The sequence below is a fragment of the Chiloscyllium plagiosum genome, chromosome 4, assembly GCF_004010195.1.
Source record: "Chiloscyllium plagiosum isolate BGI_BamShark_2017 chromosome 4, ASM401019v2, whole genome shotgun sequence".
Lineage (NCBI taxonomy): Eukaryota > Metazoa > Chordata > Chondrichthyes > Orectolobiformes > Hemiscylliidae > Chiloscyllium > Chiloscyllium plagiosum.
The window spans coordinates 40,386,839-40,411,844 of NC_057713.1; the positions used below are offsets into that span (position 1 = coordinate 40,386,839).

At 39.0% G+C, this 25,006-nt stretch overlaps 1 protein-coding gene across 1 annotated transcript in view; it reads right to left on the reverse strand.

Annotated features, from left to right (window-relative positions):
* si:dkey-22o22.2 (neural-cadherin) overlaps positions 1 to 25,006 on the reverse strand; it is a 246,362-nt gene that overhangs the window by 41,838 nt on the left and 179,518 nt on the right. The window contains exons 18-26 of the mRNA XM_043688104.1: positions 21,033 to 22,650; positions 17,834 to 17,927; positions 16,801 to 16,985; positions 14,405 to 14,637; positions 12,251 to 12,528; positions 8,513 to 8,727; positions 6,612 to 6,739; positions 5,240 to 5,367; positions 2,506 to 2,629 (exon numbers count right to left, since the gene is read on the reverse strand). Of these exons, the coding sequence (XP_043544039.1) occupies positions 2,506 to 2,629; positions 5,240 to 5,367; positions 6,612 to 6,739; positions 8,513 to 8,727; positions 12,251 to 12,528; positions 14,405 to 14,637; positions 16,801 to 16,985; positions 17,834 to 17,927; positions 21,033 to 22,650 (3,003 nt within the window). The remainder of the gene's footprint in view (positions 1 to 2,505; positions 2,630 to 5,239; positions 5,368 to 6,611; positions 6,740 to 8,512; positions 8,728 to 12,250; positions 12,529 to 14,404; positions 14,638 to 16,800; positions 16,986 to 17,833; positions 17,928 to 21,032; positions 22,651 to 25,006) is intronic.

Consider the following 25,006-nt stretch of genomic DNA (forward strand, 5'->3'; position numbering starts at 1 on the left):
CTTGTCACTGGCTGCCATTCCGAAAAAGAACCTTTTATCCCAACTCTCTGCCTTCTGTCAGACAACCAATCCTCAATCCATACCAGTAGCTCACCTCGAACACCATGGGCCCTCACCTTGCTCAGCAGCCTCCTGTGTGGCACCTTATCAAAGGCCTTTTGGAAGTCTAGGTAGACCACATCCACTGGGTTTCCCCGGTCTAACCTACTTGTCACCTCTTCAAAGAACTCCCCTTACAATAAGATTGTCAAATATGACTTCTCCATCATAAATCCACAACTCTTCATATTTAAAAAAAATTTTCTAAATGTACAGTTACCACATTCTTTATTATAGATTCTACAATGTTCCCTCCTATTGACATCGAACTACCAAGTCTGTAGTTCTCAATTCAAACTCTTCATCAATTCTTAACTAGTGGGGTTACATTTGTTACTTTCCAATCTAGTAATTATATCCTTCAGGACCTCAGTCAACCTGGTCATTAGTGTTCTATCGAACCACTCTTAAGCAATGTACTTTGAAGTCCCCCGCCCACAGTACATTCTGTGCCCTTGCCACCCTCAGCTCTTTCTCTAAGTGATGTTCAATATAGAGGAGCAGGGATTCATCAGGCAAGGGAAGTGCCGTAGGTGGTAATCAGCAGGAAGTCTGACCTGATGATTTCATGGTGTCTGGAGTCAATATTGAGATGTTAAGGCAATTCCCTCCCAATGTATACCAAAGCGCTGCCTCATTAGGTAGGTCCATTCTACTGATGAGACAGGACACACCAGAGATGGTGATGTCTGTAAAGTATCTTTCTATTTAACATGACTACATCAAGCTGTTTTTGCCTAGTCTGTGGGACAGCTTTCTTATTCTTTGGCACAAGCCCCTAAATGTTAGTAGAGAGAACCTTGCATGGTCGACAAATTGGTTTGGTAATTGTCCTTTTTGGTGCCTAAGTTGATGCCTGGTGGTCCATTTGGTTTTATTTCTCTCTTTAGCCTTGTAGCAGATTGATACAGCTGAGTGACTTGTGGGACCATTTCAGAAGCCAGCTAAGAGTCAACCACATTGTTTTGGATCAGGAATCACATGCAGGCCAGATCAGGTAAGGATAGCAGATTTCCTTCTCTGATGGGCCTTTAAGATAGTCAACAAAAATCACACTGTTGTCATTAAGTTCACCTTTGATTCCATATTTTACAGAACGCAAATTTCAGTATCTACCATGATGAAATTTGAATTTATGTCATCAGTGCCTTTTCAGATCCAAGCCAATCATTAAGACAGAAACCAAGCTACATTTCTTTGTCGATAGAGTTTATTAACTCCTCAGTCTGACAGCTCCATCCACACACCAGTTCCATTTATTTCCCCTTTATATCTATGCAAAAAAAAGTATCTATTATCCCAATCACATGATTAACTATTTCTGAGCATCTGGACCATTAGCTTGGGGTTCTGGGTTGGTGATCGATTGACTTTACCACCATGCTACCACCTCTCCTAGAGTTGCCCATGTAGGTCACAAAATCACAACAACTATTAACAGCAGATATTATGTGGAATCATGGACTCATACAGCATGGAAACAGAGCCTCCAGTCCAACTAGTCCATGTTGACCAAGTTTCCCAAACTAACGTAGTCCCACTTGCCCGTGTTTGGCCCATATTCCTCTAAATCTTTACAATAGACCGGCAGAAAACTAGCAATCCAGATACATGAACACTAACTAGCAGCAAAACAGCATGACCAACTCTCCCTCATCGCAATACACGCAGTCAAGGATGTTCATCAATTTCACTGGAATAATGTAACCATCCTGGGACAAGCTAACCAGAGAAATGCACAGCAATTCCTTGAGGCTTGGTTTTCAACCTGGAATGCCATCAACAAGCATGTAGAAATAGATTCCATATACAAACCACTGCAGAGAAAAGCTGGAAATGACAACATTCATCTTAACAGATCATACAAATATCAGGTGGAGTAGAACAACAATGCTTCACAGGAGTTGCACTGATGATGTCACCGAGCATGGTGACAAAACATCTGCATAACAACCCACCAGCTCAGCGAGCAAACCAACAATGCAGCTTTCCTATTTACGTTTCTGTCCAAATGTCTTTTAAATGTTGTAACTGTACCTGCATCCACCACTTCCCCTGGCAGTTCATTCTATATGTAAACCACTCTCTGTGTAAAAAAGTTGCCTGTCATATCCCTTTTAAATCTTTTTCCTCTCACCTTAAAAATATGCCCTCTAGTATTAAACTCCCCTACCCTAAGGAAAAAACCTTAGCTGTTCACTTTATCTATGCCCCTCATGATTTTTTTATAAATCTCAATAAGAAGGTCACTCTTCAACCTCCTATGCTTCAGTGAAAAAAATTCCAACCGATCCAGCCACTCTTTCAACCTCAAATCCTCCAATCTCAGCCACATCCTTGTAAATCTTTTCAGAACTCTTTCTAAATTAATAATATCCTTCCTATAGCAGGGCAACCGGAACTTACCTTACTATCAACAATTAAATTTCTTATACATCCTATGAACCCAGTGAAAGCACGTTGATCATTGCGGTTTGATAGTGACTCTTTGATTCCACCCAGCTGAAGGGGTTGGTAAACGTTTAGAAATCTGTCAGAGAAGAAAAGACAGCTCAGATAGGTTTCTCAGCAAATCCAAACGACATGTCACTAAAGTAGAAATGTTAAAACAAACCGAGACATTTCTGGAGGCTACAGGGTTAGCTTTACAACAACAAAGTGCCGTATTAAAATAAACCTTGTCCAGGCAATGCCTTCCTTGACAGTTTAAAAATAAATTATTGTTTAAACATTGTCCTGAAGATGGCATACACATTCAACTATTCTCCTTTATGTTAGTGCCACCATATTACTGATTTGAATAATTCAATGTAAAAACTATTTGATTTTTAGGATCAGATCATAAGGGTAACATAAGGATCATAAGGGCACAAACATGTGTATTGACCAAACTGGGTGAGAATTGAGGCTGCTGATAGTTTTGTGTTAAAATTGCACGGTCATCTCATTTACATTTCACTCCCAGTTGACAGATACAACATTTGTACAACATCAGGGTAAGTCGCTGCAGGGGGAATGAAAAAGTATTGCTGACAGATTTAAATCATGAAGCAGAATAAAGTGATAGAAGCCTTCTTGAAGGCTTGTTTGTGCTGTGCAGTTTGGTAACCCAACTTTTGACATCTTTGTTTCCTAACTCTGGAAACCCATGCATTGATGACTCTTTTGCTAATGGTACTTACAGAATAAAATTGGAAGTAGCTTTGATTTTGCTGGTCACAGCTATGACTGTTTTATTAGTTTATCATGTCTGCAGAACATTGTGTAGATAGAGATGGAATGCATTTATAACTCCTGAAAGCTACTGAGTGCAGAGCATCCCACTCAGTTTATTGTGATCAATGAACAAGATCATGATGTCTTATTACTCATTGTAAGACAGTAACAATATGTTGGTCGCATAAGAACTTTGACGCTACTTCACTCTCCTTTACTCTAGCATTTTCTATTCTTACTTCTTTCTTCCATTAAGAAACATTTATAAATCACTGGGTCAGCTGCAAATGGAAGTGGTGTGTCCAATTCTTTCAGCAAGGCTGTCAAAACATTGCCGAGATGTGCTGGATGGACTTATGTTAGGCTCAGAGACTAAAGACGTTTGCTACATTCCTCAGAGCAGAAAGATAACTGGAATAGCTTAACAATACAATGGGTACAATAGCAAAGCAGGTCTGTAATAAGCAGCTGAGGTCTTGATCATCAAATGCTCTTCAGCATCTACGAGATTCAAGTCGTGTGCTGAATAGTCATCGATCACAAGACTGGGTGCTGAAACCACACTCTTTATGATTAAATGACAAAATTACATAGGCAGTAATTTCATTTATAGAAGGTGGGACAAATACAGGACAGTCATCATGGATTTGTTTAGGGAACAAATGATGAACTTGATTGATTTTTGTTAGGACGTAACAAGGAGGGGTGATGAGGGTAGCACATATGATGTAATCAACATGGAATTTTAGAGTGGTTTTGGACAAAATTGCATGTTGAAGATTGATCAGCAAAGTAAAAGCCCATGCGACTCAATGGGAAGTAGCAAGTGAATGCAAAATCAATTCAGGGGCAAGAAGTAAAGAATAATAGTGGATAGGTGTTTTATGAATGGGAAATTGTTTCCAGCTGGGTTTCACAGGGCTCAGGATCAGATTTCTTACTTTTCATGATGCATTTCAAAGTTTTAAGTTTAAATGTAAGAAGTATGATTGAGGTGTTTACAGTTGATACAAAAAATGATTCTGTAGATGGTAGTGAAGAATAAAGCTGTAGACTGTAGGAAAATATTAATGGATGAGACGGGGCACAAATACAGTTCAATTTGAAGAAGTGTTCAGTTATCAACTTGGGAATGATAAACAAGGGAATAGATTTTATAAAGTATAAAATAACACGGAGGAACAGAGAGACTTTGGAGGATTTTTCCACCCACAGACTTGCAAAATTAGCAGGACAGATGAACAAAGAAGTTAAGAAGGTACACATGTTAGCTTTATTGGTCAAAATGCACAACAGAAGACACAGAGGTTATATGAGAACCGTATAAAACACTAATTGGACTGCAGCTAGAGTACTGTGTACAGTTCAGGTAGGCCCACCATAGAAAGGATATGATCACATTAGAGAATATTTGGCACAGATTCATAAGGGTGTTGCCTAGGCTCTGATTATTTTCACAGAATCACAGAACAGCACAAAAGGAGGCCATTCAGCCCATCGTGCTTGCTCCAGGTCAATAAATGAGCATCATTACTTAGTGCTAATCACCTGCATTTTCCTCATACCCTCTCACATTATTTTTATTCATCTAATGTTCTTTCCAATGCTTCAGTCGAACCTGTCTCCACCACACACACAGACAGTGCATTGCAGTTTCTTTAGAACAGAAGAGACTGAGGGAAGATTTAATTTTATGAGGGGTATAAATAGAGAAGCTCTTATCCATAAATAAAGACATTTGGAAAATGTCTAACAGAGAATTCTAACAAGAGAATGGAGGATAGAGTGTCTCTCTGACATTTCACTGTGCAGTGAATCATAGGTAACAATGATTGAACATAAAATTCTGGAAGCTAGTTCCTAGAATGTTCACTAATTTAACAAAATTATTATTAGATTACAAAATATGTGATCACATTTTTACCTTGCTTCTCCAGGAGTTTCTTCTGAAATTTCACAGACATTACGGTCCATTTCTGACAATCCTTTGCCAGTGCCTTCCTTCTCATTCACAGCAGCACCAGTGCAATGATCAAGGATCATTTTCACTCTCTATAACAGCACCACAATTAAGGTTTATTTGAATAATGTGGTACTATACAGCACATGGTCTTTTATGGGAACAATTTCATCCCTGGTAATGAATAACCTTGGAATGATAAAGTCATATATATGCATCCAAAATAGCTATGTCTGGTGTGAACAGCATCTCTAGGTGGTGCAAAGTGCACATATGTACTCTGACATGACCTATTGTTATGGGAAATGATGAAAGGAAATGGTGCTGTTGGAAGCATCAATAATGGAATTCAGGACCTGGAGATTTGAATCATTCCAATCCCACATTGAGGATGAGTGCTAGGGGCCAGAGGGAAGTCAGGAGGAGTTAACCAGCACAGCAGCAACCCCAGCCCCTGGGCACAGCATCCAGGCTGCAGGAAGGCCCCTCCCTCTGATGATCAGCAAGGCAGTGGTGGCTGAAGAATGTTGGGGAGCAGCTGGAGAGGACCAGATGGCGGTGGTGGCTGGTCAGAGCAGATGTGTTGGCCATCTTCAGGCACAGCTGAGCATATGCTTGTGCTGATGTCACTACACAGGAACATGATGACATCAATGATGCAGGCACATATGCTTCCCACAGCATCACAGTGAGTTTACATCATGGATCGTGCATGGCGGTTATTTTGGCGTTAATCACTCTGACTCAAAATACCCAAGACCTGGTCTAAATACCAAGGAGCAAAAGGAGGAAGATTTATTTATTTTATTACAGTTTTTTTTTAAACCACACATTATTAGAAGTCAAGTAGCATGCCTTTAAAGGCATAATGCTGTCCACATTAGATAAATATATGACTAAAATCAATCACTTAAGTTTACACTAACAACATTAATGGATTAGCAGAAAAAAATCTAAGGAAAAGCATGACCCCCTCTATACATTCTGCAAGGAAAATGAGAAATGGTTAACAAAAATACAGAAACAAGTGGAATTGTGATTACTGGCAAAGAGACAAACAGCAAAATAAGCATAGAAGTAAAACTGAACGGCAGTCAGAGAGGTGATGAAAAGTAAACAAAAATGTGAAGTTGTTAAACTGAAGATATGTTCAAAATAGTAAGATTTAATTAATCTGAACAATTAATTGATATTCTCTCAGGCCCAGCTGTGTAGCTATAATTCCATAAAAATATGTGTTTAAGCAAGACATGCCTATAAGTGGATAATATTTATGGAATCAGTTAATTCCCAAGCAAATTCTCCCTCTGAACATTCCTTTACAATCACTACATACCTTTCCATCACTCTCTACATCCAGCCTGTGCCAGTGCCGATCAGCAACAAAGATACCTGGTGGAAGTTGGAGATGGAGAGATCCTGAACCATGGCTAATGTTGAGTGACGGAATTCCATTCCTAAGCTCTGTAAAGAAAATGTGGTGAATTAAAACTTAATTGATCATGTATTATAAAAATTCGGATTGGGAAGAGAAAATATTGATTGATCAAAAGCTTTATCCATCAAGTCAAAATGACTGTAGTCAATTCATTTGAAATCTGAGACCAATACTAACGAGTAAATGTGAAAGAAAAATATGAAAGAGTTCTCCAAAGTATTGAAATATTGCTATTAAATTGCACATTGATATTTTTGTGTTAACTTGACATTTCTTGTTTATTTCAACGATATAACTGTGGAGTATTTGTCAAGTTTCTACCCCTGTTTCTTTATCATAACTGCACAGTCAGCCGCCTGAGTCGGGAAATGAACCCGGATCTCTGGCGCTGTGAGGCAGCAGTGCTAACCACTGTGCCACCTATAACTGTGGAGTATTTGTCAAGTTTCTACCCCTGTTTCTTTATCATAACTGAGTATCCTTTGTGCCATGGAGTCATAGAGTCATAGAGATGTACAGCATGGAAAAAGACCCTTCGGTCCAACCCACCCATGCCAACCAGATATCCCAACCCAATCTAGTCCCACCTGCCAGCACCCGGCCCATATCCCTCCAAACCCTTCCTATTCATATAACCATCCAAATGCCTCTTAAATGTTGCAATTGTACCAGCCTCCACCACTTTCTCTGGCAGCTCATTCCATAAACGTACCACCCTCTGTGTGAAAAAGATGCCCCGTAGGTCTCTTTTATATCTTTCCCCTCTCACCCTAAACCTATGCCCTATAGTTCTGGACTCCCCCACCCCAGGGAAAAGACTTTGCCTATTTAACCTATCCATGCCCCACATAATTTTGTAAACCTCTATAATGTCACCCCACAGCTTCCGACGCCCGAGGGAAAACAGCCCCAGCCTGTTCAGCCTCTCCCTGTAGCTCAAATCCTCCAACCCTGGCAACATCCTTGTAAATCTTTTCTGAACCTTGTCAAGTTTCACAACATCTTTCTGATAGGAAGGTGACCAGAATTGCACGCAATACTCCAACAGTGGCCCAAACAATATTCTGTACAGCCACAACATGACCTCCCAACTCCTGTACTCAATACTCTGACCAATAAAAGAAAGCATACCAAACGCCTTCTTCACTATCCTATCTACCTGCGACTCCACTTTCAAGGAGCTATGAACCTGTACTCCAAAGTTTCTTTGTTCAGCAACACTCCCTAGGACCTTACCATTAAGTGTATAAGTCCTGCTCTAAGATTTGCTTTCCCAAAATGCAGCACCTCGCATTTATCTGAATTAAACTCTATCTGCCACTTCTCAGCCCATTTTGGTGTCATCTGCAAACTTACTAACTGTACCTCTTATGCGCGCATCCAAATCATTTATATAAATGACAAAAAGTTGAGGACCCAGCACCGATCCTTGTGGCACTCCACTGGTCACACGTCTCCAGTCTGAAAAACAACCCTCCACCACCACCCTCTGTCTTCTACCTTTGAGCCATGGAGGATAATAAGATTCAAATTCAGTTATTTGCTGCTGAAATTTGGCAAAGTTGGGGTCCAGTTTTGGCTAAAATGAGACTCATTATTTACAGACCAGAATGAAGCAATAAAAATTTGCTATCCACCACTGTCAAAGTATGCTGACCCATCAGGAGTTGGAACTCATAGGAGTTAGGGGCATAGAAAGAAAATCAGAACAAAAACACATTTTTAAAATCTATCGAGCTAAAGCATAATTAAAACCTCTGCCCTACTTCTGTTCTCCTGTGCCTGACATATGTACGTACCTAATGCAATGAAGTCTTCAAGCTCTCCAGAATGTACTGGAGTGAGTGGTCCATTATAAAGAATAAGCCCACTGGCAATTTCAGTGAGGAACTCGAGTGAAATTAGGCTGTTGAAACAAGGCTTTATGGGAGGAAACCAGGCATAACCATGGCTTTTAAATGTGTACTTTGTCTGCTGACATTCTGGCCCATCAAACATTGGAATACATTCACACCTAGCATACAAAAATACAGATTAATAATTTCAGAACTCAAGCAGAAGACAAAATGACATATTGTTGCACTTTATATATGGTGAGAGTTTAAAAATTAGGGAAGTTTGGAAAGGACAAGCTCCCATAGGAATTCACAGTTACAGTAGCGTAAGGCATAATTCCTGAACATGATGTCAATTTGCATCTATCTACTGGGATACAAAATTATACATACTATTCCACCATCAATGCTATAGAATTATAAACCAACTGGAAGTGATCATTACTTTTCTGTTTTATGGTTTGGGCTGCCTTTGTTGCCACTGCAATTGCAGAAGATGCACTCATCACCCATGCAGTCCCAATGCTTCTAACGTCACTGCTAGCAATGCTGCAGACAGCTTCCTGCATTGAAGAATATGACCATTCATAACATAGAGATATTCTAACAATTGCAGCCACAATAAAGTGTGGGGTGTTTTTGCAAATCTTGGGTTCACAGCTTTTTTGATGTTCCATTCGTAACACTTTGCCAAACATGCTCACTGCTGCCTGGTCATCCTGCTGAGATAGTAGAATGCAGGATTGAGTTATTTTTAACAATTAATCATTTTGATTTGATTAAACAAGTGAGGAAGTAAATTACATTTTTTACTTTAGATAGTTGTAAAAACTTTCTGGAAGGAAGAATAGCCATATTGCTCAGGGTAAAAATAAAGTGATAGGTTTAAGATTTACAGCTCAAGCTAATGTGAACTGAGGTTAACCAATCTGAAAATACTTCGAGGTAAAAGTCTTTTACTCGTAGACATGGCTTTATTTTAAATTGGTTTAGTTTTGTAATTTAAAGTAGGTATCAGGCCCATGTATGAGTTTTTTAGACTTATTAATGTTTTAACCTTTTTTGATGAATGGATTTAGTTAATTATGTTATATTTTCTAAGTGTATTCTGTTACCTCAGTTTTAATACACAAGTTTTTTCCATGTACAGATGTTTATGTAGATCCTGCATAGATTCTTATGTTGGAGTCACTTGCACTTTTATTAATTTTAGTTACCTTGTTTTCAGTGCCATGGTGAAGTCATGGATTGATAAATGATCCTTTTAATTAAAACATGTTGATACACTTTGGTTTTGAGAACATTCAGTTTGTCAGTTAGGACATTTAGTTTTGTTTTAAATCACTGGGAGTTTATATTACATACTCGCAGGCAGAAACATACATGATGTCGTTGGTGCCACATTATTAAAGATATAAAAAAATTGGCAAGGGGATTCAGGGAAGTTGTGAGAAAAGATGGAATCTACAAAGTGATTATCATGCCAAAGAATGGAATAGGAGACCGTAGGAAGTGATATTACTAAATTGACCATTTTTTAAAAAACAGTTCAGATTTAGGCATACACTGTTAGCCAATGTGAGGTTAATCATGTGCCGCTCCTGCATTGGCAGGCCAGTTAGATGTCAGAATGTTGCTGATCATGCACAAGGTAGTAATTAGTAAGGGTACATTAGTGGTTTGGTGATCAAAAAAGGGAGACCAAAGACAGAAGAACGTCTGTCAAGAGAGAACAAGAGATGTGTGCCCAGTTGTGAGCTAGTGTTTTAAAGTAGATTGACTGAAAAAACACTGCTGACAGTGTTGAGTATCATTTCCTTTGTTCTTGTTTGATAAACTTCATACATTCTGTAAAAATGTATTTGTACCTTGTAAATATATTTGTATCTTAGCCTGGTAACTAATCAGGACTAGTAGACCTTTTAAGATGGGCTGTCCTGAACTCAGTATATAATTGTAATTGAGGATGCTTGTGGCACAGTGGTAGTGTCCCTACCTTTGGGCCAAAAGATCCAATTTCAAATCTAATCTGCTTCAGAGATGCGGCGTCACATGCCTGAACGAGCTGATAAAAGTAACTATAATAATGTGGCGAGTAACTCCCATCCTGACTCCTGTAGCCTGTCCACCATCTACAAGCCACAGGTTAGGAGTGCGATGGAATACTCCTCACTTGCCTGGCTGGGTGCAGCGCAAACAACACTCAAGAACTTGACACCATCCAGGACAAAGCAGCCTGCTTGATTGGCACTACATCTGCAAGCATCCACTCACACTACCAGTGATGCTCAGTAGAAACAATGTGTACTATGTAAAAGACACTCTGCAGAAATTCACAAGACAGCACCTTCCAAATCCACGACCACTTCCATCTAGAAGGACAAGGGCAGCAGATGTATGGGAACACCATAATTTTCAAGTTCCTCTCCAAGCCCCTGACTTGGAAATATCGTTCCTTCACTGTCGCTGGGTCAAAATCTTGGAATACCCTCCCTAAGGGCATTGTGGGTAAACAGCAGGTGGACTGCAAAAGTTCAAGAAGGTAGCTCTATATCACCTTCTCATGGGCAACTAGGGACAGGCAATAAATACTGGCCAGAAATGACGCCCACAGCCCACAAATGAATAAATTGAAAAAAAATTAAAATTGACATGGGATGTGCATTTATAAATTAAAGTGAAATCAAAAACTTACAAGAATGGAAATAGAGTGACCAGAGGGATAGTGAAAGGGGCTGCAAGTAGGGATAAGCATTTATCAGATATAAAACAATGATGCCCTTCAGACTGTACATATCCTTGTGGGTAGAGTGGGTTCCGCCTTCCTTTCCCACACTGTTACTTTTTCTCATTCCATTACTGTGAATCTTGTTGAATTCCCCATTCACATGCTGAATCACCATGGCCCAAAGTGAGTAGGCACACTATTTAAATAAAGGTATTTAACTTAACTGGTTACCTCAGTTATTTTGTCTTTAAATATGATTTAATTGGGGCTTAAACCTCTTTCTAAGAATATTTCAGGTCAAATTTGTTTTGTGCGTGAGTAGCAGATTTGCTAAAAGGATGCTGAAGGGCATAAGAAGTAAGAGTCTGAAAGTATTACTGAACACGGGTCAATGGTAACTGAAATTATTTAAGTCACATAAATCTCTCCAAATATTCCAGTTTTCAGTTTGATCCTTTAACTAATAGCTAGCAGATTACATCATCACAACAACTGGAAATACTGTAAGATACAGAGAGCGAAGCTGCTTAACTTCACTTGAGCTATAGCACAGCAGAAATTTCTGACTTCAGTAGTAACATGAAACAATTGCACATTTATGAACTTGTACCCTGCTGATTAATTGAGATTGTTGATTTTAATTTTCTAGCCTTGCGTCTTCCTTGATATCAAAGGGAGATCTGTGGAGGCCAACGATACCAAATTCAAACTTACTGCAGCGAGCAGTGTCCGGTAGTATTGATAGCAATCATTTATAGTTTACTTTGACAGTGTATGACTTCAGCAATATGGAAAGATTAGAAGATTGGTCTTATTTATGTTACAATGTTGCTACTCCAGAGTTGCCTCCTGCAGCAGGTCAAAATTTGAGACATTTTAAATTTTTACAGATAGTACAATAGCTTTAGCAAAGATGTCAACTAATCAGAGATCAAACCAATAGAGAGGTCAAAATGCAAAACGCATTTACTTACCTGAAGCCCAAATCAGTATCAATACAAGTGCCGCCATTTAGACATGGATTAATTGGATATGAGGAACAAGACAACCTCTGCCTTTCCCGAGCTTCACAGACACATTGAGCAGTAGTGAATGCTGTTATGGAAACTAGGGAAAAGTTTCCAGCATTCAGCACAGTTGGAGTTGGGCTAAAAGTGGTGCTGCTTGTACAGCCAGGAGCTGTGCCACAGTTTGCATTCACACATGCGTCCACAGCAACCTGGGATATGCTGACATTTAAAATAACCTCTAGCTGCAATAAAAGAAAAACTACAATGTTAAATGTATATTAAATACAAGATGTGTGAAAAATTGACACAAATCACAACATTCAAAATCTAAACAATGTTATCATGAATGAAGCAAAACAGAAGTGTAGCTATGGGTTTTACCCCACCAGTTTTTACCCTTTGTCTTCTTGTCCTGATAGAGATGACATGGGAAGGTGTTAAAGGGAGGTGAGTCCATTTCCCTTTTTGATTAATTTCACACTGAATTCTACACTCCTGGTGACCAGCTGCAGAACATTGGCAAGAGGCAAGGTGAAGAGCATCGATTTTCCCCAGAGATTAGAAAAAGCTAACTGTAAGGAAATCTTAAAGAGCACAAAGCCACTTACAAAGGGGAAAAACTAATGTACGACAAGCATGTTGGAATTTTGTTGCAATGTTGCTGTCAAATCCTCTTAGGTAAGAGTTGTTCACATTTATAATCCACTCAATATGAAAAATAAATCTCTATTAATATGTGAAATAACTCCACAGAGGTCAGTATCCCGTTACAAAGTCACCCTTTATTTACAAATGTACAATCCTGGAATTTGGTCCTGCCTCATATAGAGGGCAGGCATCAGAGTATTGGTATCTCTGACACTCACACTTTTTATGTCAGCCAGGTCTCCCTGATTGGACCAGATTAACAGCCCCAGTCAGGGAACTCATATTCTATGAGGTCCAGCTGGCTGACTTCATTACAATCACTACTATATGTCTTTGGGTTAATATGTTTCCATTTGCCTAGCTAGAAGTTCAATAATGAATCCACTCATCATATTGACTGGTGCTGTGCAGCAATATCATGCTGAAAGCAGCATTGATTGCTTTAAGGCAAGATGTCTGCTTCCACCTTCGAGAAAGTTCTGTCTTAAGAAGTTCCTAATCAATCTGATGGCCAGCAGTATCAGATAAGAGTGGGATTCAGGGTGAAAACCCTCAATGAGAGGGGTTTTGTCAGGACCAGGATCATCTCCAAGAAAAGTCTTGAAGGAAGATCAATTCAGATCAAATCTAATTAACCTGCAGTTAACCTAACCTGACTATCTACAAGGGAACTACTTTAAATTGCTATATGTTGTTTTCAAGTTTTGGTAATAAAGTTGTTGGGTTTGTGGTGAAACTTTGTCAGTTGCAATCCATAAGATTAGTTGCTTGGAGCCTTAAGCTGTCATGTGTGATGAGTTTTTCAGAGGGAACAACTTTCCAAATTTGCACTGCGAACTGGAAATCCTAGCTGCTAGCTGTACATAGTGGAAAGCGGAGAAAGTGCCATTAAAATTAATGGGTGGAAATTTAGGGTGATTGCTGTTTCTAGTGTGAAATGTTGATCAGTGGGTTCCTCATTGACGGCAATAATTCTGACAATTATCTCAGAGTTGTTTGCTAAGAATCCTTCTAACCAAATGCCAAATAGATAAAGAATATGGCAACACAAGGTGACAGAAAGGCTTTGGTGCATGTTCTGATAGCTGCTTTTAACACATAACCATTTTTGTCCAACAGTTCTATTCTCCAGAGAGCTGTGAAAGCTCAGTCTTTGAGGATGTTGAAGATAGAGATTGATAGATTTCTGATTACCAATTGTGTACAGGGCTAAAGGGATGGAGTGGGTAAAAGACATTGACCTGTTTGATCAGCTGTGATTGTACTAAATGGAAGGGAAAGCTCAACAGGCTGAAAGGCCTATTCCTGTTCCTTTCTTCATATGTTCTATGTTCCCCATACAGCAGAATATCCTTAGCTGACAAAATGATTGGATTTGAAAATGTGTGTCATTGGGAACCTTTATGGGAAATAGCTGTATAGCTTTGACTAAAATAATGACATACTTCATAAGTTTCAGGAGGTACGTACCATGGCTTTAGAAGCTGCCACATTGCCGTTCATTTTTTCAGCCTTGTAAAATGGAGACCCTTGTGCTGCGTACCAAATGTCTACTTCTCTAAACTGGCCATTCACATTCACAACACTGAAAATATGAATGTTATCCAGCTGTGCTGAAAGAATTTCTGATAAAACTCTCCTTAGCTTGGTGTATTTGCTCTCGGCAGCAGCTGACTGGGAGATAAACTCCTCTGCTGTGGTATCTGTTTGAAAAAAAATCAATTTTGCTTAAAAAGTACATTCATAAGTTAAGTTGTTTAAACTGTCACAACATGAATCTTATTAAGTTCTGAGCTTCACCACTATTGAAACTCACAATAATTGTAAATGATATTTCCTCATGAAGTCTTTTCAAAGTGTAACAGTTAACAAAGAAGCAGAGAGTATTTTCTAGTTAACAATGTCAGCAATAATCAGTCTCAGAAACTAAGAGCTCAACAGCTGACCTTAAAACTGCTTGTTCTGGATCAGACATTCATTTCATTCAAACAGCAGAGGTTGAATTTCAATTTTATTTGTATTTTTTAGAAAAAGTCCAGAAGGTGGATATAGTTTCTGAATGAGGGAGCAAGAGAATATTTAGCAATGCCAATAAAAATCAGAAAGACACTTGTCTAATGGTTCTATCTATTATCCAGACAGAAGTGTCTGAGGTGAGTGACTGTCACTTGAGGCTAGATGTCTAAATCTGTGGTATAATGAATTGCTTTCTTGAAAGGCAAAGCTCCTAAATAGTTAACCGCATATACTTTCTGAGATTTGTATGAATTAAGGTTTCCCTACAGAGCAATAGATATGATGAATAAACCTCCAGCTGAAGCAATGGATCAATGCTGATTAATTGCTTTAATATGAGCTGGATGAATATCTAAAGAATTTTTGTATGGGATTACTCCACATAGATAAATACTGAGATAGTTGAATATTATGAACATTGTGGTTACTGAGCTTTGGAGACGATGGAACTGTCAAAAAGTAATTGTCAAGATTTTTAAAATATTGAATGCAAGATATTTTGCAATTTCCATGATTTCCCTTCAGAGTACAGGCAGGAAATCCTTGAGGAATGTCTTCTTAGCAAATTGAAGAGGCTGGATAGATTGCATAATATAATTAGAAAATAAGAACACAAGAACTAAGGTTAGCCCCTTGAGCCTTCTCTGCCATTTAATGTGATAATGACTGTACTCATCTCATCCTCAACTCCACTTTCCTGCTGCTCCCCATAAACCTTTAACCCTTTCCTATTTAAAAATCTGTCTATCACTTCCTTAAATGTGTTCAGTGACCGGAGTCCACCACTCTCTGGAGTGGTGAATTCTACAGATTTATGACCCTTTGAGAGAAGTAATTACACCTCATCTCTGTTCTGAATCTGCTACCCTTTAGCCTAAAACTATGACCTCTCATTCTAGATTGCTCCACATGGGGAGCATCCACTCTACGTCGACTTTGCCAATCCATTTAGCATTTGATACACCTCAATTTGGGCTCCTCTCAATCTTCTAAAATCCACCGAATATTGGCCTAAACTATTCAATCTTTCCTTATACGACAGACCTTTCATCTCTGGAATTGATCTTGTGCTTGTCTGAAATGCTTCCATTGCTTCCAATACATCCTTCCCCAAGTAAGGGGACCAAAACTGCACACAGTACTCCAGATGCAGTCTCACCAATGCCTGGTACAATTGTAACAACACTTCTCTACTTTTAGTAAGATAGAAAGTGCTGAAGAAACACGATGGGCCTGGCAGCATCTCCAGAGAGAAAAACAGTTTATTCAAATCCGGGTTTACCCTTCATCACAACTACTTTTATGCTTCATTCCTTTAGCAATAAACTCCAAAATTCCATTTGTCCTCTTTACAAGCTGCTGTACCTGCATACTAGCTTTCAGTGATCTATTGATATCTATTTCTAAATTTCATTTTTTCATTGCAACATATTTTCCCACCTATTTTAGTGTCAAGTGTCAATTTTTACTATTGTACATTCATTACTGTCCAAGTCATTAATATTAGTTTATACAAGTTATCGGGAAGAAACGATTAGATGGTTAAATGGTCTTTCTCATTTCCTTATGTTCGTATACATTTAAGAAATTCTTTTAAGAAAAGAACCTCACCTGGTCTGGCTTTCATTTGACTTCAGACCCACAGCAATGTGGTTGATTCTCAACTGCACTCCAAACTGGTCAATCAAGCCACTCAGTTGTAGTGAATCGTTACAAAGCTAAATGAGATGGCCTTCAGGGGTTCAAGAAGGTAACCCCCAGCTCAGAACCCCCCGTATTATTTTATTCGTCGGAAAATTATATTAATGTTTCAGTTAAATGCACAGTGCAAGGAATGGTTAGATTCTCACCAGTCAGTCTAAGTGAGCCAGCGTGATATGTGGCATCTTCTTCCAATTCTTTGACAACAACTTTTATTGTTGAAATTACATCTGGCCAGGTGCCATCTGCAACTTTGACCTGAAAGTTATACACTCCAGAGGGTGTGTCTTCAATAATATGCAGCGAACCAGAATTTTCATTGAGGATAAAATTTCTGAAACAAATTTGCATGTGTTCATAATTAATTAATTAATTAATAATGCTTAATTATTAATATAAATTTTAATGTAAAAACCTAAATTTAGCGTTATGTAATCTCACACTACTCTGAGCTGGCATTTGTTGGCTCAGGTTCCAACAAGCCAACATCTCGTGCGTTGCTGAGTTTGACTGTATTTCCAAAAGTGGAGGTTAAACAATTCTTCTTAGGAACAGTAGGGAAAATTATCACATGAGCCAACCTGGACAACTTTCAATTCCAATAGGATTGTCCAATCTAAAATCAAGTAGGTGGGCTAGAAAGAGTTACACACACAGATACAAAGCTGTGGACAATGCTGCATACACCTAAATGGAGCTATGGATATATCAAACCACAAATCCTCAGAGGTGCAGGTGGACTTGTTCACACACAGAGGAACTTTGAAGTGTAATGATTAGAACTGAACAGCATTACTTCAGATTCTTGTTACTTAGACCAATACCCCAAAAATTGGATTACCAAACAGTGGATGAGTGAGCATCTGGCTTCCGGTTGGTGAAAACAATTAAAACCACCCTCAGGAAGGTTTTGAGCATACCTACTGTCTGTAAATGCTGTGTAGATACATGGAAGTTGATCTTAAAAATGTTAAAATGAGTAAAAATTTCACAGTGAAACTTGTGTTCCACTTCTGTGGTGTGAAATTACACTGTGGGATATCAACACACAAGAATGATTTTATAATAATACTGTACTACACAATGTGATGTCATTTAATTACTTATTTTGTTGTTCATAAGCACACAGACACAGACATAGGGACATATACATGTGCACACACACAATCCAGACTTGCTTACCTTGGAGGTGTTCCTTCAAATCTGTATCTTTTATCATCCCAGTCATCTAGATCAGGCGCTTGTACCTTGCCTAGCTTAGTAGTACCAAGTAGACCTAATATAAGCAACACAGCACACTATTTCAGAGACCAATTATTTTCTAAAATAAGACTCTTGGAGATCATAAATACATTCATAATTTAGGTTTCCTAGCTTTCAAAAAGTATAGCATTCAGAGATTTAATGCACCATGTCTTAATTTCCAGAGTTTAGAATAATGCATTTTCAAAATAAATTCAAATTACCCACAGAATCAATAACTTGAGACTGGACATCCACCATTTTTATAAAACTAGATTGTTTGAAAAATTTGGGGGGGATGATGTTGCAATTGTAATGTCACTGGACCAGTGATCCATGAGACCTGGGCTAATGGTCCGAGACACACCTCACCACTGCAGTTGATGGAATATAAATCCAATTCATTAATAAATGAATATAGAATTGAAAGCTAATCTCATAGACTAAGATAAAGATGACCATTAAACTATGAATGATTGTGGTTAACAAACCCATCTGGTTCACTAACATCCTTTAGGAAAGAAAATCCTTACCCAGTATGACTTTCACTTGATTCCAGGCCCACAGCAATGTGGTTGATTCTCAACTGCACTCAGAACTGGTCAATCAAGCCATTCGGTTGTAGCAAATCATGACAGAGAAGCTAAATGAGATAGACTTCAGTAGTTCAAGAAGGTAACCCCCACCCCAGTGTCTCAAAGGCAATCAGAGATAAACAACAAATGTTGGCCCGATCTGCTACACCCACATATGTGAAAGATTTAGAAAAACATCTCTGATTTTGCTACTTTATTCGTCCACATCTTGGAGGTTAGCGCAGTGGCTAGTATGGTGCAGAAGGACACCCCAACGTACAAGCATCCTGTACAGGCTGTGATAGTTATGAAAGGTTATCTCCTAACCTTGTGCTTGATCAAGATCGGTACCTATCAAGCTACATAACCACTTGCAACAGAGTAAGATTGTATTGTCCCTTGCAGACTATGGCTAATCCCTCCACCCTTGAAGGTTCCAAAATATAATAGGATAATACTACATAGCTTTTTGAACCTCATCCAAATGGTTATTTTTCATGTCTGAATGTTGTCACAAAATCATAACATTACCATCACAGTTGCCAATGACCAGTGCAAATGTACAACTGGACATGTAGAGATTAGTAGAGATGTGTGGAGTGAAGGAGTTTTCAGTAAAGATCAAGAACCTAATACTGAATTTAAGGGATACGATATAAGTTAGGTGGGACAAACCTAAAACAGAGTTATAAATTGTTTGGTATTTACTGCATAGAAACAGGCCATTAGACCCATTAGGTCAAAATCAATATTTATGCTTCACTAGGGGGCATCTGTCCCAAATGTAACAGAGAATCAAGGTGCGAAAAGGAGGAAAAACGTTGTACATGAGGAACAGTGTATTTGACAAACCAATCAAACTGAAGGCAGACAATTCACCAGAACCAAGGGATTTAAAGGAATTGGCTGCGGAGATCATAGAAACACTGGTAGAAGTATTCCAGAACTCACCTGGGTCTCGGAGGGTTCCAACTGGTTAGAGAATTTCTAATGGGATGTCCCTGTTCAAAAGGGAGGGAGAGAGAAAGTTGGAAACTATAGTCCAGTTAGCCTGATATTTGTCATTGGGAAAATGCTAGAGTTTATTATTATGTAAGAAATAGAAGGACATTTAGAAAAGCTTAACACAATCAAACAGAATTTTGTGAAAGGGAACTCATGTTTCACAAATTTACTAGAGGTCTTTCAGAATATAGCAAGTAGAGTTAATAAAGGGGAAACTTGTAGACTTAGTGTATTTGGAGCTGTAGAATACTTTTAATAAGCAACCATATAAAAGATTATTAAACAAAATATGAGCTTAAAGTATTGAGGATAAAGTATTAGCATGGATTGATACGATACTATGTATGGTTAATACACAGAAAGTTTGCATTTAATGGATCTTTTTCTAATTGGAAAGATGTGCAGTGCCACCAGGATCAATCCAAGGACTTCAATTATTTACCATCTAATTACAGACTTGGAGGAGGTGCAGCTTATAGTGATCCAAATGTGTGGATGATACAAAAATAGGAGGGAGGGCATGCTGTGATTTGGACATTAAAGGTTGATACTGTACATTTTTTGGTTCCTGTATTGAAACAAAAAGGATAGAACTGGCATTGAAGGCAGTTCAAAGCAGCTAACTGAGCTGATCCCTGGGATGAATGGATTGAGTTATCAAGAAAGGCTAAACAAGTTGGGCCATCATCACTAGAGTTTAGAAAAATGAGAGGTTAGATTAGATTCCCTACAGTGTGGAAACAGGCCATTTGGCCCTACTAGTCCACACCGACCCTCCAAGGAGTAACCCACCCAGACCCATTTCCCTCTGACTAATGCACCTAACACTATGGGCAAATTTAGCAATTCACCTAATCTGCACATCTTTTGGATTGTGGGAGGAAACCAAAGCACCCGGATGAAACCTATGCAGACACGGGGAGAATGTGCAAGCTCCACACAGAGAGTCATCTGAGGCTAGAATCAAACCCGGGTCCCTGGTGCTGTGAGACTGCAGTGCTAACCACTGAGCCACCATGCCACCCATGATCATGTTGAAACATACAAGATCCTGAGGATGCTTGATAGGGTAGCTATTGAGAAATGATTCCACTCTCGGGGGAGTCTCAACCTCAGGGACATAATTACAGAATAAAGGGACATTCATTTCAAACACCTTTAGATACAAAGGATTTTCTTCTCCAAGAGGGTAGAGAATATCTGGGATTGTCTCCCCTAAAGAGTTGAGGAGGCTAGATCACTGAAAGCATTTAAAGAAGATGGACATAGTATTCTGAAATGTCAACGACTTGAGGGCTATGATAATCTGGAACAAAAGAGGAACAGAGGCCAGCCACCCATCAGCCATGTTATGTTGAAAGGCAGAGCAGATTTGAGGGGGAAAATGGCCTTCACATGCTCTGATTTCTTATGTAAAGGGTAATTACATTCTTTAGGAGGCAATGGCAACTATTGGTTTCAGCAAGTCCATCCTGGTATTCCTCATAACTATTTTATCTAAGAATGATGGACATTGTCTCTGTGCAGATCACTTTGCATTTTATGGAGAAACTCCTTACCATTGTAATTATAAACCAGAAATTCCATAAAACCAGATGAATGGGGATGATCGTTCAGATCTCCAATTGTGATGGTTAAAGTGTTTGTGGAACTCATGGGCGGGAATCCACTGTCAGTAATAATCACCGGCACGTAGAAGATCTTTTGGTCCTCTCTGTCAAACATACGGAGTGCTGTGAGACCAGCGCTGCCGTTGCCAAAGTCTTTCAAGGCGAAGTCAGCAGAATGGCTGTCTTGAGTTGATAAAGTGAATGAGAAGGGTGCTCCATTCACTGGGCTATCTTTGTCTTTGGCATACATCAATGTTGATGTTTGATTGAACTGGATTCCTTGAGGTGCAGCTGTGTTCTCCCAGACAATCGGTGTATAAAGGACATCAAATTCTGGCCCATTGTCATTGACATCAAGCACAGTTAAAACAACACCTGCACTCCCAGTTAGAGCTGGATTTCCCAGGTCAGTGGCCAGCACCACAAGGTGATGCTGTGGCATTAGCTCATGATCTAGAGCACTGGCTATGGTTACCCATCCATTACTGTCAACAGAAAACTGCCCATGTGGATCTGAATCTCCAGTGATGTTGTAAGTAAACTTTCCATTCTGGGCAGAATCCAAATCGACAGCTGTTACCTGGACAACTCTAGTGCCAATGAAAACATCTTCCAGCAATGGATCAGCTTCATAAAGCTGTGGAAAGAAGATTGGAGTGTGATCATTGTAATCCTCCACATCAATGATACAAGTGGCTACACTATAAAAGTCCACATCTTCAGCTTTAATAGTTAAATTGAACCTTCTCTCATGAGACTTCTCATAATCCAGTTTTTTCTTTAATTTGATTACACCAAATTTTTTGACTTGATTTGTTTCAATGAAAAATTTATGATCTTCATCGCCATCTATGATACTGAAGGTCATCAGGGCATTCTCTCCCTCATCCATGTCAGTGGCAGAAACAACAAAAATCTCAGTGTGGATCTCAGTATTTTCAGAAACCTTTGCTCTGAAGAGATCTTGTGTGAAGACTGGAGCATGATCATTCACATCTGTAACCAAAATGGTGGCTGTCCCTGTTCCTGTCAATCCACCTCCATCTCGAGCTTCTATCACAATTAGGTATTTATTTTCTTTCTCTCTGTCCAGGGAACCCAACACAGTGTATATAGTTCCAGTGGAAGAATTGATGGAGAACAGGTTGAGATTAATTTCATTTCGAACATTCTGGATTATTCTATATATTAACACAGCATTTTTCCCAGTCTTGGGGTCATCTAAATCTGTCGCAATCATCTCCATAATAGAAGTGTCTGCTGGGGAGTTTTCTGGAACATATCCAATGAAGCAGCCATCAAAAGCACATAGAAAGAGTGGCAGATTGTCATTTACATCGAGCACCTCAACAATTACGTCAGAAAAACCAGTGAGTCCTTCACCATTTTCATCAGTGGCTAGAACAAGGAAGCGCCAGATGGATCTTTCCTCGCGGTCTAACTTTTTTCTTGCATAGATTTTGCCAGTAAGCTCATCAATGGTAAATTCACTGTTAGCCCCCTGGCCATGGAGGGAATAACGTAAGGCATTCTGGTCTGCTCCCTGGTCTGGATCAGTAGCTGAAACCTGCAGACGTCGAAGAAAAGTACAATGATCACTTTGAAGAGAATCATTATTCCCATACAGATACCAATCCCCAGAACTAATTAAATCTGGTAGCACTTTTAGAGTACAGTACAGAGCAGTACTGATAACACTGATAACAAGAACAATTGAATGGTCCTGATTCCCAACACTCAATGTATGCACTAATTCCTGAAGAAAGCTAATGGTTCCAATTATGAAAGTGATTTTTTTCAAAGTCAAATAAACTTTTTGTTCATTTTATTCCAACTTCCTTTCTTTACTTTATCTTCCTCAAAACACAGACTGCAGTTAAAAATACAAGGTGACACATCACTCTGGGCATCTGTCAATACCATCTGAGCCACTAGGGTATCCATGGGGTGTAATTTAATCAGTAATGTAGTTTCCCTACTGAGGGGAAACATCTGATTTTTGGTCAATGCTTCATTATGGAAACACTGTGAAATCACCAGGTGAGGAAGTATGGGTATGAATTGAAATGCTTCTGCTAGTTAGAATTTTCAAAATAGTTCATTGCTTGCAGTACTTTATATTTAACTTCCAAAATATTATATTGTCAGAAGTAACTTGTTAACTTGCACACGATCTATGTCAAGACTTTGATTGATTCAACACTGGATCCAAATCTTCTATCATTTTGTTCATTAGCTCCAATATAATTGGCATTTTCAAAAGTCTTTTAACAAGTTTTGTGTTAAAAATCATAAATGTTCTAAATTGAAATAATTTGAATAACAGTTTGAACTCCAAGAAACTGATAACAATTTCATCATATTGATGGTTCCACAACATCAGATCCTCACTTGTTTTACAAATCTATTAGTTTCTTATAGAGATAAATTATTTGTGACAAACTATGGCATTGAAGGGTTTCCTAAAATTAGTCTTCCCAATCAATTTTATTTACTGGAAATCAACATAGATTTATTAACTTAAAATAAGCTAAGGTAGAATCGTAGGATTTCAGTTAGTAGGAAGTGGAAAACAACATTTAAATAGTGACTACCTTTACAAAGGTCCTGTAGCTAGTGAACTAAACTTCAGGGTGGAATATCTGGAATATTGTGTACAGTTTTGGTCTTCTTATCTGGGAAGGATATTCTGGCTATAGAGGGAGTGCAATGAGGATATATGAGACTGATTCCTGGAAAGGCAAGATTGATGTATGAAGAGAGACTGGATCAGTTAGGAGTAAATTCATGAGAGTTTAGTGAATTGACAGGAGGGATCTCACAGAAACCCATAAAATTCTAACAGGACTAAATGGGGTAAACACAGGAAGGATGTTCCCAATGACAGTGGAGTCCAGAACCAAGGGCCAGAGTTTAAAGATACAGGGTAGGCCATTTAGGGCTGAGATAAGGAAAAGTTTCTTGATCCACAGAGTGGTGAGCCTGTGGAATTCTCTGCCATTGAAAGCAGTTGAGGGAAAAACATGAATGTCTTCAAGAAGGAATTGATATAGCTCTGAGAGCTAAAGTGATTAAAGGGTAGGGGAAGAAATTAGGAACAGTTGAACGGTCAGCCATATTCATATTGGATGGCAGAGCAGTTTGAAGGCCTGAATGGTCAATTTCTACTCCTATTTTTGACGTTTCCATATTTCTAATCTTACACAGGTCAATGGTGAAATATGTGACAAAGTCAGACAAAATGCCTTGAGGCCTGTTTTGATATCCGGAGCATTTGGCTCCACCTTTTGTGCTATTGATAAATTGCATAGCAATTTTCTCTCTTGGTAATAGTGCATTGCCAATAACCATTCAAGTTAAACATCTTATTGATGACACAACTAAACTCATCAATATTTAGCTTTCTATTTTATCAAACTTGCCAGATAAGCTATATGTCAAGAACTTTCAACATACAAACCAGAGCAGGTACCTAGCAAATTTACACATTGCTTCAAAGGACATCCATATTGGACACTGAGTACTAACACCTCAGGATACACTCCATGGACACTGGCCACATGCACCTCACATCCACAGACAATGGTATCTTGAATCATAGAATACCTACATTGTGGAAGCAGGCCATTTGGCCCATCGAGTCCACACCAATCATCCAAAGAGCACCCCACCATCCTAACCCTGTAACCCTGTATTTCCCCTGACTAATCCACCCTAGCCTGCACATCCCTAGACACATTGGGCAATTTAGTATTCCAATCCACCTAACCTGCACATCTTTGGATTGTGGGAAGAAACTGGAGCACCCGGAGGAAACCCACACAGACACAGGGTGAATGTGCAAATTCTACACAAACAGTCGCCTGAGGGTGGAATTGAACCCAGGTCTGTGGTGCTGTGAGGCAGCAGAGCTAACCACTGAG